We start from the raw sequence: 12374 nt of genomic DNA on the forward strand, positions 1-12374 counted from the left end.
ATGGCGGCTGAGGTATCGAGGAACGGGAAGATTGGTGCGGGGATTGTGGTGTTATTGGTGCTAATCAGTGTGGCGGTGCTGGCGGTCGGCTCCGTCATGGGATGGTACACGCCTACACAACCACACATTAACGAAGAGGAAACAGTCACGGAGCGGGTGAGTATACCTGGTTTACTACTGCAGTGTTTCATTATACAGCTGTAGCGTTGACGAGGTGCCTACACGTGGAGGAGCTGCGGCATCCACCCGGGAACCAAACCTCCTAATAATTCCCTGCCCCTCGCCGTGGGAGGGGCCCTGATCCGACCCTTGTGAGGCGCTGTCTACCACAAGAGGGCACGGGATCCCTACACGGTGTATTTACCGTATGCACTTCACTGTATCTTCAGGACGGCCTTGCAGAATGATGTGCTTACCTGTGGTCGACGGGTATGATCAACAATAACAATACAGCAGTTGTAATATAGAGCTGTTTTTCCTATATCGTTATATTCATCTGTACTGCGGTTTCCTATATCGCGTTATTTCAAAATTTAAAAAGGTGGATACAGTCTATATAGCGAAGTCTTTTTATAACGTGTATCTCTCTCTCTCTCTCTCTCTCTCTCTCTCTCTCTGTTTTTTTTTTTACTACAAAGTGTTTGTTCTAACCTGACAAACATCCTCAACTTCAACCAACCCATAATACCGCTAGGGAAAATAAATAAAAATAAATAAAAGTAAATAAATAAAATATATAACTAAAAATAAAATATGAAAGAAATAAGAGGTAAAAAATAAAAGTACATAAATAGAGTAAATGAATATAAATACAATAATAAAACGCAATAAATAACTAAAATAAATCCATATGATGTGGTGATATACAGGGCTGTTTTACTATACCCGGTGGTGGAGAGGGACACCTTCACGTGGTGGCACTGATATGACTGGGTGGCTCCGAGGACTGGTTATATACACGTCCTTCACCACCCTGCCTATCCCCCAAGTAAGATGATGATGATGATGATGATGATAATAATAATAACAATAATAATAATAATAATAATAATAATAATAATAGTAAAATAATAATAATAATAGTATAATAATAATAATAATAATAATAATAATATAATAATAATAATAATAATAATAATAATAATATAATAATAATAATAATAATAAATCATTTTTTCATTCATTCATCATCTAATCAAGTGTTGCCCCACGAGGCGCGTAGGAACCCCCGGCTAGGCAAGTTGGTCCTAACATTTAAGATGAGTGACCAGCCTCACTCATCCCTGAGTGGCATTACGTGAGCAATAAACCCCAACCACCCCTTGGATAGAACCCTGCACCGGTTCAACACGACTGGAGCACCTTAATTGCCCACTAAACCACCAGGCGCCATAATTTGGTTATATAGTTACCACCCAGCGCAGTAAAAGGTTTTTGGTGTACAGGAAACCATCTGGCTTGTCACTCAGTGCAGAGTCACCCGCAGACAGGAGGAGGAGGAAAGAATGGAGGAAACAAAGACGGAAGAGGAAGGATGGAAAGAAGAAAGAGATGAAAGGGCAGGCACCCGAGAGCAGCACTATATCCAGTGAGGGGATGGTGAGCGCCCCTAGCAACCACTTAAAAATAATAACAATAACAATAATAATAATAATAGTAATAATAATAATAATAACAATAATAATAATAATAATAATAATAATAATAATACCGGTAATTATTATTATTATTATATAAAAATGGTGAACTGTAGAAGGGTAAATTCAGCCAGCAGTCCACTGGGTTTAAGTTACGTTCTGCCTGGAGTTACTACTATAACTTCTACTACGTCGTCATCATCATCATCATCACCAGCACCACCACAACCACAACCACCACCACCACCACCATCATCATCATCATCATCATCATCACCACCACCACAAGCACCACCACCACCACCATCATCATCATCATCATAACCACCACCATAACCATTCATCACCATCATCATTATTACGAAAACAGCAATTTTAGGCCAGGTAAAAGGAGAGAAGTACCTGTATAGTATTAAGTCGTCTGTCGTTTGTTACTAAAGTTATCTCGAGAATGAATGGGTTAGGTAGATATTTTTCTCCCTAAGTATCATGTTGCTCTACTCCTTTTACTTCAATTTGGCCTAAAACTGAAACCTCTCCAACTTGAATGCTGAGCTGTAGCACTAGATTCACGCTAGAATACGGTGCTAGTCACGAAGAAGTGCTATGGAAAGGAAGTAGAGCCGTAGTAATGTCTTCTGTCGCTGAGCGACGGGAAATAATCTACACTAGAGCGGAGATCTGCCTCAAGTTAAGATTAAATAGAATAATAATAATAATAATAGTAATAATAATAACAACAATAATAATAATAACTAGAATGCGCTTACAATAATAATAATAATAATAATAATAATAGTAATAACAACAACAATAATAATAATAACTAGCATGCGCTTACAGAACGCGTACCTCCGCCAATGCCATTAAAAAGGATCGGATCCACCGCAAAATTTAATCAATCTTTTCTTGGTCCATGGTTCAAATTTCCACAAAATTTCATTTAAATTCATTGTGAACTTTTGGACAGTGTACGGGATACTCCGGATCCGCCCTAAAATTTAATCATTTCTTCCTCGGCCCATGGCCCACTCTTCCATAAAATTTTATTAAAATCCGCTCATAACTTCTTGAGTGATCCTGCTAACATACAGACAGAGAAATATAGAAACAGACAGACAGACAAACAAACCAACGCGGGGTAAAACATAACCTCCTTGGAGGAGGTAATAATAATAATCCGAGGGCAAGGCATTATCTCTTCAATAAGCTGACCTGTTTACGTTAACACTGTGCTGGAAACTACATATTTTTTTATTTGCTTAGTTTCTTTCTTCTTTCCTTCCTCCAAACACTTTTCATTTTGGTGACACTGCTATTTTTTCACTAATTCACTACATAAAAACATGGATAGTGAAATATGGCACCGTGAATCCGTGGAGTTTTGGCCCGTATTTCTCGTCGGGTGAGGAAGCTCCCTAACACCTTTTCCATAGCGATTACATATTTCTTCATTAATTCACCACAAATTACAATGAAAAGTTGCACCATGAATCCGTAGACTTTTTGGTACGTATTCTCGTCGGGCAAGGAAGCTCCCTAACACTCTTCCTTAGTGATTTATTTTGTTTTGATGTGGCTGGTTAAAATCCTTCTCTGTTATCTTTTTGAAAATGGCGATATTGAAATGATTAATGTAACAAGGAAAAGGACAGTTAGATGTAACAAGCAAAATAGGTTGCTTTGGAAAAGATGTTAGGGAGTTTCCTTAACCGACGAGAATAGGGGGTTTTTGTGTCAGACTCTGGGCATAAGTTTAATAGTCCGTTCCCTGAGGCCTAGCAGTCCTATACGCATACACCCTAGTCACCAAGTTTTTGCGAGGCAAGGTTGACTGTATATGTAGAGACTCTCCTCCATTTGCTTGGGAATACTGACAATCATTTTTTATTTTATTCCATCTACCTACAGACGATTTTCTTCAGCATAAAGAGAGATATCTGGCCGTTAAAGGGTTGCCGGAGACTGTATATACGGTTGTCTTTTATTTATTTACTTATTTATTTTTTAAATTGAGAACTCCACATTCTGTCGAGAGTTTCTTGCTATTGCAGATATTATTATCATCATCATCATCATTATTATTATTATTATTATTATTATTATTATTATTATTATTTTAGGGGGGACATCTAAAAGGCTGGCATATCAAGACCGTTCGAGATACAGACTTGAAACTTTCAGGTGTGGTGTATCTTGGTTTGCAGGGTTCTTTTGGCAATATATATATAATGTATATAGCACTAGCGGCCTCTGTGCTATTTTTTCAATTTTCGCTCTCCTTCTCAGCAAAAGCTACTCAATCGTTTGCTTCCTAAATGTTCCAGTATGTACTCGTCAACAAATACTCCTGCACCTGGGTACTGGTATTGAGATCTAACAAATACTTTTTGAATTACTGTGGAAAATCACAATGACCGCCTCATGCCTGAAACTGCAAAGTAGGAAGGTATTTGGCCAATTTTGACCAAACTGGGTGGACATGTAGTGGGTCATGAGTGAACATGATCTGCATTGTATGAATGACCTTGGCCTTGATCTAAAGGTCACAGGTCAAATCCGTAAAAAAAATTTGAGTTACACCGAAAGTCTCTTAATATTAGGTCTACAGTGATAGTATTTCCATCTGGAATGTGGAGTTCTTTGAATAGTGCTTCAGTAATTTTAGTTTTTCCTTCTTCTGTTCATCTTCTGTAAAAAAAAAAAAAAAAAGGGGGGGGGTCTTCATCGTCAGCAAAATCGTCTGGAGTTTGCAAGAAAAAAAAAAAAATCACCGGATTCAAGGGTCTGTATTCTCGTCGGTTAAGGAAGCTCCCCAACAGCTTTTCCTAAGCGATTTATTTTGCTTACGGTCCTCTTCTGTGTCATACAAATCCTTCCGATATCGCCATACTCTGCAAAAAATAACGTATAAAACGCTCTTAACCAGCCATATCCAAAAATAAATCGCTAAGGAAGAGAAAATGCCATTACCCAGCCAAATCCTAAAATAAATCGCTAAAGAAGAGGTGTTAGGGAGCTTCCTTACTCGACGCGGATACAAGCCACGGTCTTACCCTCCTGCATATGGTTTTTAAAGACAGTATGGGGTATGGGGGGAGAATGGGTGTGAAGAGGCTGAAGAAAGTGTACCGTAAGTGTATCTGTGTGAATCTGAAGGTGAAGAGAGGTGTAGTAGTAAAAAATGGTGTGTGTGTGTGTGTGTGTGTGTGTGTGTGTGTGTGTGTGTGTGTGTGTGTGTGTGTGTGTGTGTGTGTGTGTGTGTGTGTGTGTGTGTGTGGGAAGCCGAGATATGAAAAATAATGAGGCAAGGGAACACACAGTAGATCGAGCACGTTGGCAGAAGTTTGTACTGAGTGGCATATGAGAAGGTGTTTGGTACTCCTGTTCTTTCTCGGTGAAGTGTAAGTTGAAGGAGCGATTCTAGCTAACATTCTTTTTTTTTTTTTCCATCTTGCTCTCTGAACCCTGCCTCACCCCATCCTTAGGTGGGAAAAGAGGTGTGAATGATTGTTGTTGTTGTTGTTGTTGTTGTTGTTGTTGTTGGTGGTGGTGGTGGTGGTGGTGGTGGTGGTGGTGGTGGTGGTGGTGGTGGTGGTGGTGATGATGATGATGATGATGATGATGATGATGATGATGATGATGATGATGATGATGAGGAGGAGGAGGAGGAGGAGGAGGAGGAGAAAAAAGAAAAAGATAATGATGATAATAATGATGACGATGATGATAAATACTGTGACGTCATATTGTACTTCATTCACAAAGGAAGACAATTTCATTAAACGTAACCGTTTGACTCTAGTCTAGTTGTTGATAGAGCTTTGATGGACTATGTGGTTGTGTCTAGGAATGTAATAGGAAGATTGTTGGATGTGAGAGTTCTAAGAGGGGAGGGTGGAGGTATGTCTGACCACTACCTGGTGGAGGGAAAGTTAAGAGTAGGTAAGAGATGGGTGAGAGCTAGGAGGGTTAGGTGTGGCAGGGAGGTTTTGAAAGTGAGTCAGTTGGATAAAAGAGAGAAAAAGATAGAGTATCAGGAGAAATTGAAAGATGAGTGGAGCGCAGTGAAAGATCGGGAAAATGGCAACGTGGAGGAGGAATGGCATTTGTTTAAGAGTGCTGTGGTGGGGCATGCAGAAGAGGTGTGTGGTGTGAGACGTGTGGGTGGTGGTGTAAGAAAAGGAAGTGAATGGTGGTGCGAGGAAGTAAGTATGGCTGTGGCCGAGAAGAGACGTGCATATGAAGTGTGGCTGCAGAGGAAGGATGAGATGTCATATGAAAGGTATAAGGAAAAGAGGAATAGAGCGAGAAGGGCTGTGCGTGATGCTAAAGTGACAGCAGATGAGAGGTGGGGTAGGCGGCTGACAGAGAATTTTCAACAGAATAAGAAAATGTTTTGGAAGGAGGTGAAAAGGGTGCGAAAGGGAGAGTCTGGGAAGGAAGAACGAGTAAAAGCAGAGGATGGAAGGATGTTAATTGAGATGGATGCAGTAAGGAAGAGATGGGCAGAGTATTTTGAAAGATTATTAAATGTAGAGGAGGAAAGGGTGGCTGAGATTGTGGCGGATGGAAGGGTGCAAGGAATAAATGTGTTGGGAGAGTTGAATGATTCTTTGATCACGAAGGAGGAAGTGGAGAAGGCAGTAAAGGAGATGAAAACAGGGAAAGCTGCAGGTATGGATGGGTGTGCTGTGGAATGCCTGAAGGGTGGTGGAGTGACTATTGTTGACTGGTTAGTAAGATTGTTGAATGTGTGCTTTGAGAAAGGTATGGTGCCAATTGACTGGGCAAGTGCTTGTGTGGTCCCGTTGTATAAAGGCAAGGGTGATAAGTATGAATGTGTACTAGCTTTAGGGGTATAAGTCTGTTGAGTGTTGTAGGTAAGGTGTATGGTAGAGTGTTAATTATGAGAGTTAGAGAGGGTACAGAGGGAGTGATTAGTGATGAGCAGTGTGGCTTTAGGAGAGGGAGGGGATGCGTTGATCAGGTGTTTGCTGTGAGACAAGTGTGTGAAAAGTATTTAGCGAAAGGCAAGGATGTGTTTTGGGCATTTATGGATTTAGAGAAAGCGTATGATAGAATTGATAGGGAGGCTTTGTGGACTGTTTTAAGATTGTATGGACTTGATGGTAGGTTACTAAAAGGGGTGAAAAGTTTTTATGTAAATAGTAGAGCATGTGTAAGAGTGGGAAATGCTGTGAGTGATTGGTTTCCCGTGAGAGTGAGGCTGCGACAGGGATGTGTGATGTCACCTTGGTTGTTTAATATTTACATGGATGGTGTTGTAAGGGAGGTGAATGCAAGAGTTTTAGGTGGTCTGAGTCTGGTAAATGTTGATGGTGGAGATTGGAATCTGAAGCAGCTGCTGTTTGCAGATGATACTGCACTGGTGACTGATTCAGAGGAGAGATTGAGACAGTTGGTAGAGGAGTTTGGAAGGGTGTGTGAAAGGAGGAATTTGAAAGTAAATGAGAATAAGAGTAAAGTGATGAAGTGTACGAGGTTGATAGATGGTAGGGGGATGAATATAGTTTTGAATGGTGAGTTGCTTGAGGAGGTAGATTGTTTTAAATATCTAGGGTCACATGTTGCTGTGGATGGAAGAATAGATGCAGAAGTGAAGTTTAGAATAAATGAAGTAGGAAAGGTGCTGGGAGGAATGAAAAAAAGTGTTTAAATGTCGTTCGCTTAGAATGGATGTAAAGAGAAGGCTGTATGAGGGTGTTGTGGTACCGACTGCATTATATGGGGCTGAAACATGGAATATGGGTGTAGCAGAGAGGAAAAGTTTGAATGTAATGGAGATGAGGTGTCTGAGGAGTATGTGTGGAGTGACGCGTATGGATCGGGTGCGAAATGATGAAGTGCGAAGGAGAACTGGAGTTGTTCAGAAGATGGCTGGTAGAGTTGAGCAGAGGGTGTTGCGATGGTTTGGGCATATGGAGAGAATGGATAATGAGCGATTGGTGAAAAAGATAACTAGATCTGATGTGAGAGGTGTAAGGCTGAGAGGAAGACCACGAATAGGATGGATGGATAGTGTGAAGAGAGCGCTGGATGCGAGAGGGATGTCTGTCGAGCAAGGAAGAGTGGCTGTGCGTGACAGAAAGAAATGGAGAGAAATTGTGAATAAATAAGTGATGACGCAGCCCTGAGGGGATATTCTCCCGCATTTGGTCTGATCAGCTAGTCAGGTCAGGTGCGGGTAAGGGGATGGGTATGTTATGATGTGGCAGGGGTAAACCAGCTCTGCTGTCGGGCCCTGCTGCGGATGTCACTGATTGCATTGCGCAGTTGCCCCTTGTGCGGTGTGGTGCGGTGAGGATCTGTCCGTTCTCCCCTTTGGGGCTAAGATGTGAATGAATGTGTTTAAATGGATGAGTAAATGGAGAGTGTGTCGTCCTGTCTCGGCTACCTCCCTTTCCTTGGGGGAAGCAGCCTAGGTATATAGATAGATAGACGATATTTATTTATATATTTACTTACCCTATTTATTATTTATTTGCCATCATTACACATTTTATTAAACCTAGTAAAGATCTGTAGTAAGGATGGAATTACTGAAGGCTACATCAAACCCTGCGTTGGAATCTATCTATCTATTGCCAGACTCCTTAATCCCATAAGGGGTGGCCAAAAAAAATTCGCCTCCATGTCACCCGGTGCCCAGCCATTTCACTGCCCTGCTGCCAGCTCACACCCCACTCTCGCATTGAAATCTATGTGCTAAATTTTCCCCAATTTCGTTTTTATTTATTTATTTTATTTTTTATTATTATTTTTTTTTTGGGGGGGGCTGACACCACCAAGAATCACAGGGGGGTTACGCTCCCCAAATATCGCATTACGGATGAGTCCACTGAGCCACATGTGCTAAGATATCAAAACCATATATCCCCCCCTTTCACTGTTTCTGATTTTTTTTTTTTTGATTTGGTGAGGGAGCTTGACACCCCCTCTTCCAAATATATATATATATATATATATATATATATATATATATATATATATATATATATATATATATATATATATATAAATATATCATGGCTGGAAAATTGTTTATAGTAAAAGTCCTTTGGAATACCTTGAACTGACTTGGGAAGTTTTGTTCATATCCACCAGCGCGCGCGCGCACACACACACACACACACACACACACACACACACACACACACACACACACACACACACAACATCATCCACACACACACACAACAACATCCACACACACACACACACACAATCATCATCATCCACACACACACACACACACACACACACACACACAATAAAAATCATACACACACACACACACACACACACCATCATCATCATCCACACACACACACACACACACACATCATCATCATCATCCACACAAACACACACACGCACACATCATCATCATCCACACACACACACACACACACACATCATCATCATCCACACACACACACACAAAGGCTGAATCTTGTGCAACGGTATAGTGGAGAAAATGACAGAGTTCGACGGACTCCTAAAACTCTTCCTTACCCCTCAGCCCATCTGCTCACCAAACTCCATGACATACGACAATAAGTTTTTAAGATACCTGGTACACACACACACACACACACACACACACACACACACACACACACACACACACACACACAAACAGATACAGACACAGACACAATGAGAGAGAAATACACAGCCTCTTGGGCAGGGGTAATAACACAAACGAATGTCTATCTATCTGTCTTTAGCCTGACCCCTTAATCCCGTAAAGGGTGGCCATAAACAAATCGCCTCCATGTCGCCCTGTGTAAAGTGAAAATAATAAACAAATAAATCATTAAGGAAAAGTTGCTACGATGACTTTTAAGTCGACATTAAAACGGTATGAGAATGTTCTGTTGTAATATAAAAATAAATCACTAAGGAAGAACAGTTACGATCCCTCTTAAGAATGTCTAGGTAAAATACGAAAAACAAATCGCTTAGGATGAGTTGTTACGATACTTCATAAGAATGTTTTGGTGTCATATGCAAATCGAATCGCTTAAGAAGAGTAGTTACGATCCATATTAAGAATGTTTAGGTGTCATATGCAAGACAAATCGCTTAGGAAAAGTTGTCACGAAGTCTCTTAATAATATTTTGGCGTCATATGCAAAACAAATCGCTTAGGAAAAGTTGTTACATTCCTAAGAATGTTTTGATGTCATATGCAAAACAAATCGCTTAGGAGGAGTTGTTACGATGCCTCCTAGGAATGTTTATGTGTAATATGCAAAACAAATAGCTTAGGAAGAGTTGCTACGATGCCTCTTAAGACTGTTTAGGTGTCACGAGCAAAACAAATCGCTAAGGAAGAGTAATTACGATCTCTTAATGTTTAGGTGTCAAGCGCAAAACAAATCGCTTAGGAAAAAATGTTACGACGTCTCTCACTCTGCCGGGGAGAAACAGCGCTGGTCCTCTGGGTTACGTCCGTCTCACAATCGATATGTTTTGTTACGGTTCATGGGATGCCTCTCTCTCTGTGTGTGTGTGTGTGTGTGTGTGTGTGTGTGTGTGTGTGTGTGTGTGTGTGTGTGTGTGTGTGTGTGTGTGTGTGTGTGTGTGAGAGAGAGAGAGAGAGAGAGAGAGAATCCACCTCACAACCCAACAATGTTACCTCTAGGTGTGTGTGTGTGTGTGTGTGTGTGTGTGTGTGTGTGAGAGAGAGAGAGAGAGAGAGAGAGAGAGAGAGAGAGAGAGAGAGTACCCACCTCATACCGCGGCAATGTTACCTCACTCTCCGCTCTCCAGTTGTCTTTATTTCCCGCGTATGCCGTGTGGTGAGTGTGACCTGTCGTGCAGAAGGGGCCGTCTCCACCACCCCCAGTTAGTGTGTGTGTTGGGAAGCGTCACCTCTGATACGCCTGTCAATACCAACGGCCTTGTAGCTCTAACTTGCGTGTGATCAATAGTACACACACACACACACACACACACACACACACACACACACACACACACACACACACACACACACACACAAACACACACACACAGAACAAACGCAAAAACAAAGATACAGACAGACAGATAATCAGACACACAAACACACACAGTAAATACATACATACACCGATACAAACACAGACACAGACACACACACACAGACACACACACACACACACACACACACACCGATCAAAACAACATCCGCTCTTGCTTAGCGTGCGCGGGTGTAATAACAAACCTTCCATAACACTGCCAGATACCATAACACCTACATAACATCAATATTCATTTTACCCCACAATTTAAACACTAGGATTACTGTATTAATATTTACAAGCACAGAACCAATATATATGTGTTCAATAAATCATAAATCATATATTTACTTTTTATTTTATTTTATTATTTTTCCCACTATCTAAAAATTTGACTCGTATTTTCGTCGGGTAAGCAAACTCCCTAACACCTCTTCCTTGCCGATTTATTTTTGGATACGGCAAATTATCACAGACTTACTCTATGAATTTTTTGTCATTACTTACTATCTAAAAATTTGGCCCGTATTTTTGTCCGATAAGGAAGCTCCCTAACAACTCTTCCTTACCGATTTTTTTTTTTTAATACGGCAAATCAACATACACTTACTTTATAAAATTCTTTCATCATTTACTTTATAAAAATTTGGCCCATATTCTCGTCGGGTAAGGAAGCTCCCTAACACCTCTCCCTTACCGAATTATTGGGATACGGCTGGCTAATATCGTGTTGTACGCCACTGATGTAGATAAAGGCGAAATTGGAATGACTGAATTAACACAGAAGAGGACAGCAAGGTGTAATAAGCAAGAGAAATCGCTAAGGAAGAGGTGTTTAGGGAGCTTCCTTGACCGATGAAATATGGACGTTTGTGACAGTAACTTCACAGAATCAAGGAAGCTCCCTAACACCTCTTCCTTACCGATTTATTCTGGATACGGCAGGCTAATATCGTGCTGTACGCCACTGCTGCAGATTATGGCAATATCAGAACTGAAGTAACACAGAAGAGGACTGCATGGTGTAATAAGCCAAATAAATCGCTTAGGAAGAGGTGTTAGGGGAGTTCCTTGACTGACATAGTGACTAAACAGAATCGTTGTTTTTATCATATATTATAAACTGTATTACTTGTGACTATATATACTTTTCTCATAAGAACAAGTACAAAATTGCTATACTCCTTTTACTTTAACTTGGCCCAGATTTTCGTCCTTTCGCGGCTTATTTCACGCAGCTCTGGCAGAACCATCCGATGAGGTTGAAAGTAAATCTACACCAATTTGAAAACAAATTAATTAATATAGAACAATTACTGTTTTTTATTTAATGTCTTTTATTTAAATGAAAATGTTGATGGATTGTGTTAGTAATAATTAGTTTAAGCTTACGGGTAATGGATTTTTGAAAATACACACACACACACACACACACACACACACACACACACACACACCACCACCACCACCACCACCACCACCACCACCACCTTCAATATATCGTCCATCAAACTACATCTTCCCCTGAACTTGTAAAACCACCTTCGGCAGTAAAAGTCCAGCACTCAGCACTTTCCATGTCACTCCCTCAGCAATGGAAAATAAAACTAGAGGAAAAAAAAAATACATCCCCTTCACCTTTAACCCCGTAAGGTCGATCGATTCACGGCCCCCCTTGGGTCTCAAATGCGTCAAGGTGATA

The 12374-nt window shown here is 40.7% G+C and overlaps 1 protein-coding gene across 1 annotated transcript in view; it reads left to right on the top strand.

Annotated features, from left to right (window-relative positions):
• LOC145414446 (uncharacterized) overlaps window positions 1-12374 on the top strand; it is a 59172-nt gene continuing 46798 nt past the window's right edge. The window contains exon 1 of the mRNA XM_080284002.1: window positions 1-156. Coding sequence (XP_080140128.1) covers window positions 1-156 — 156 coding nt within the window. The remainder of the gene's footprint in view (window positions 157-12374) is intronic.

The sequence above is a fragment of the Coenobita brevimanus genome, chromosome 99, assembly GCF_032717465.1.
Source record: "Coenobita brevimanus isolate Jiangsu-jjx chromosome 99, ASM3271746v2, whole genome shotgun sequence".
Lineage (NCBI taxonomy): Eukaryota > Metazoa > Arthropoda > Malacostraca > Decapoda > Coenobitidae > Coenobita > Coenobita brevimanus.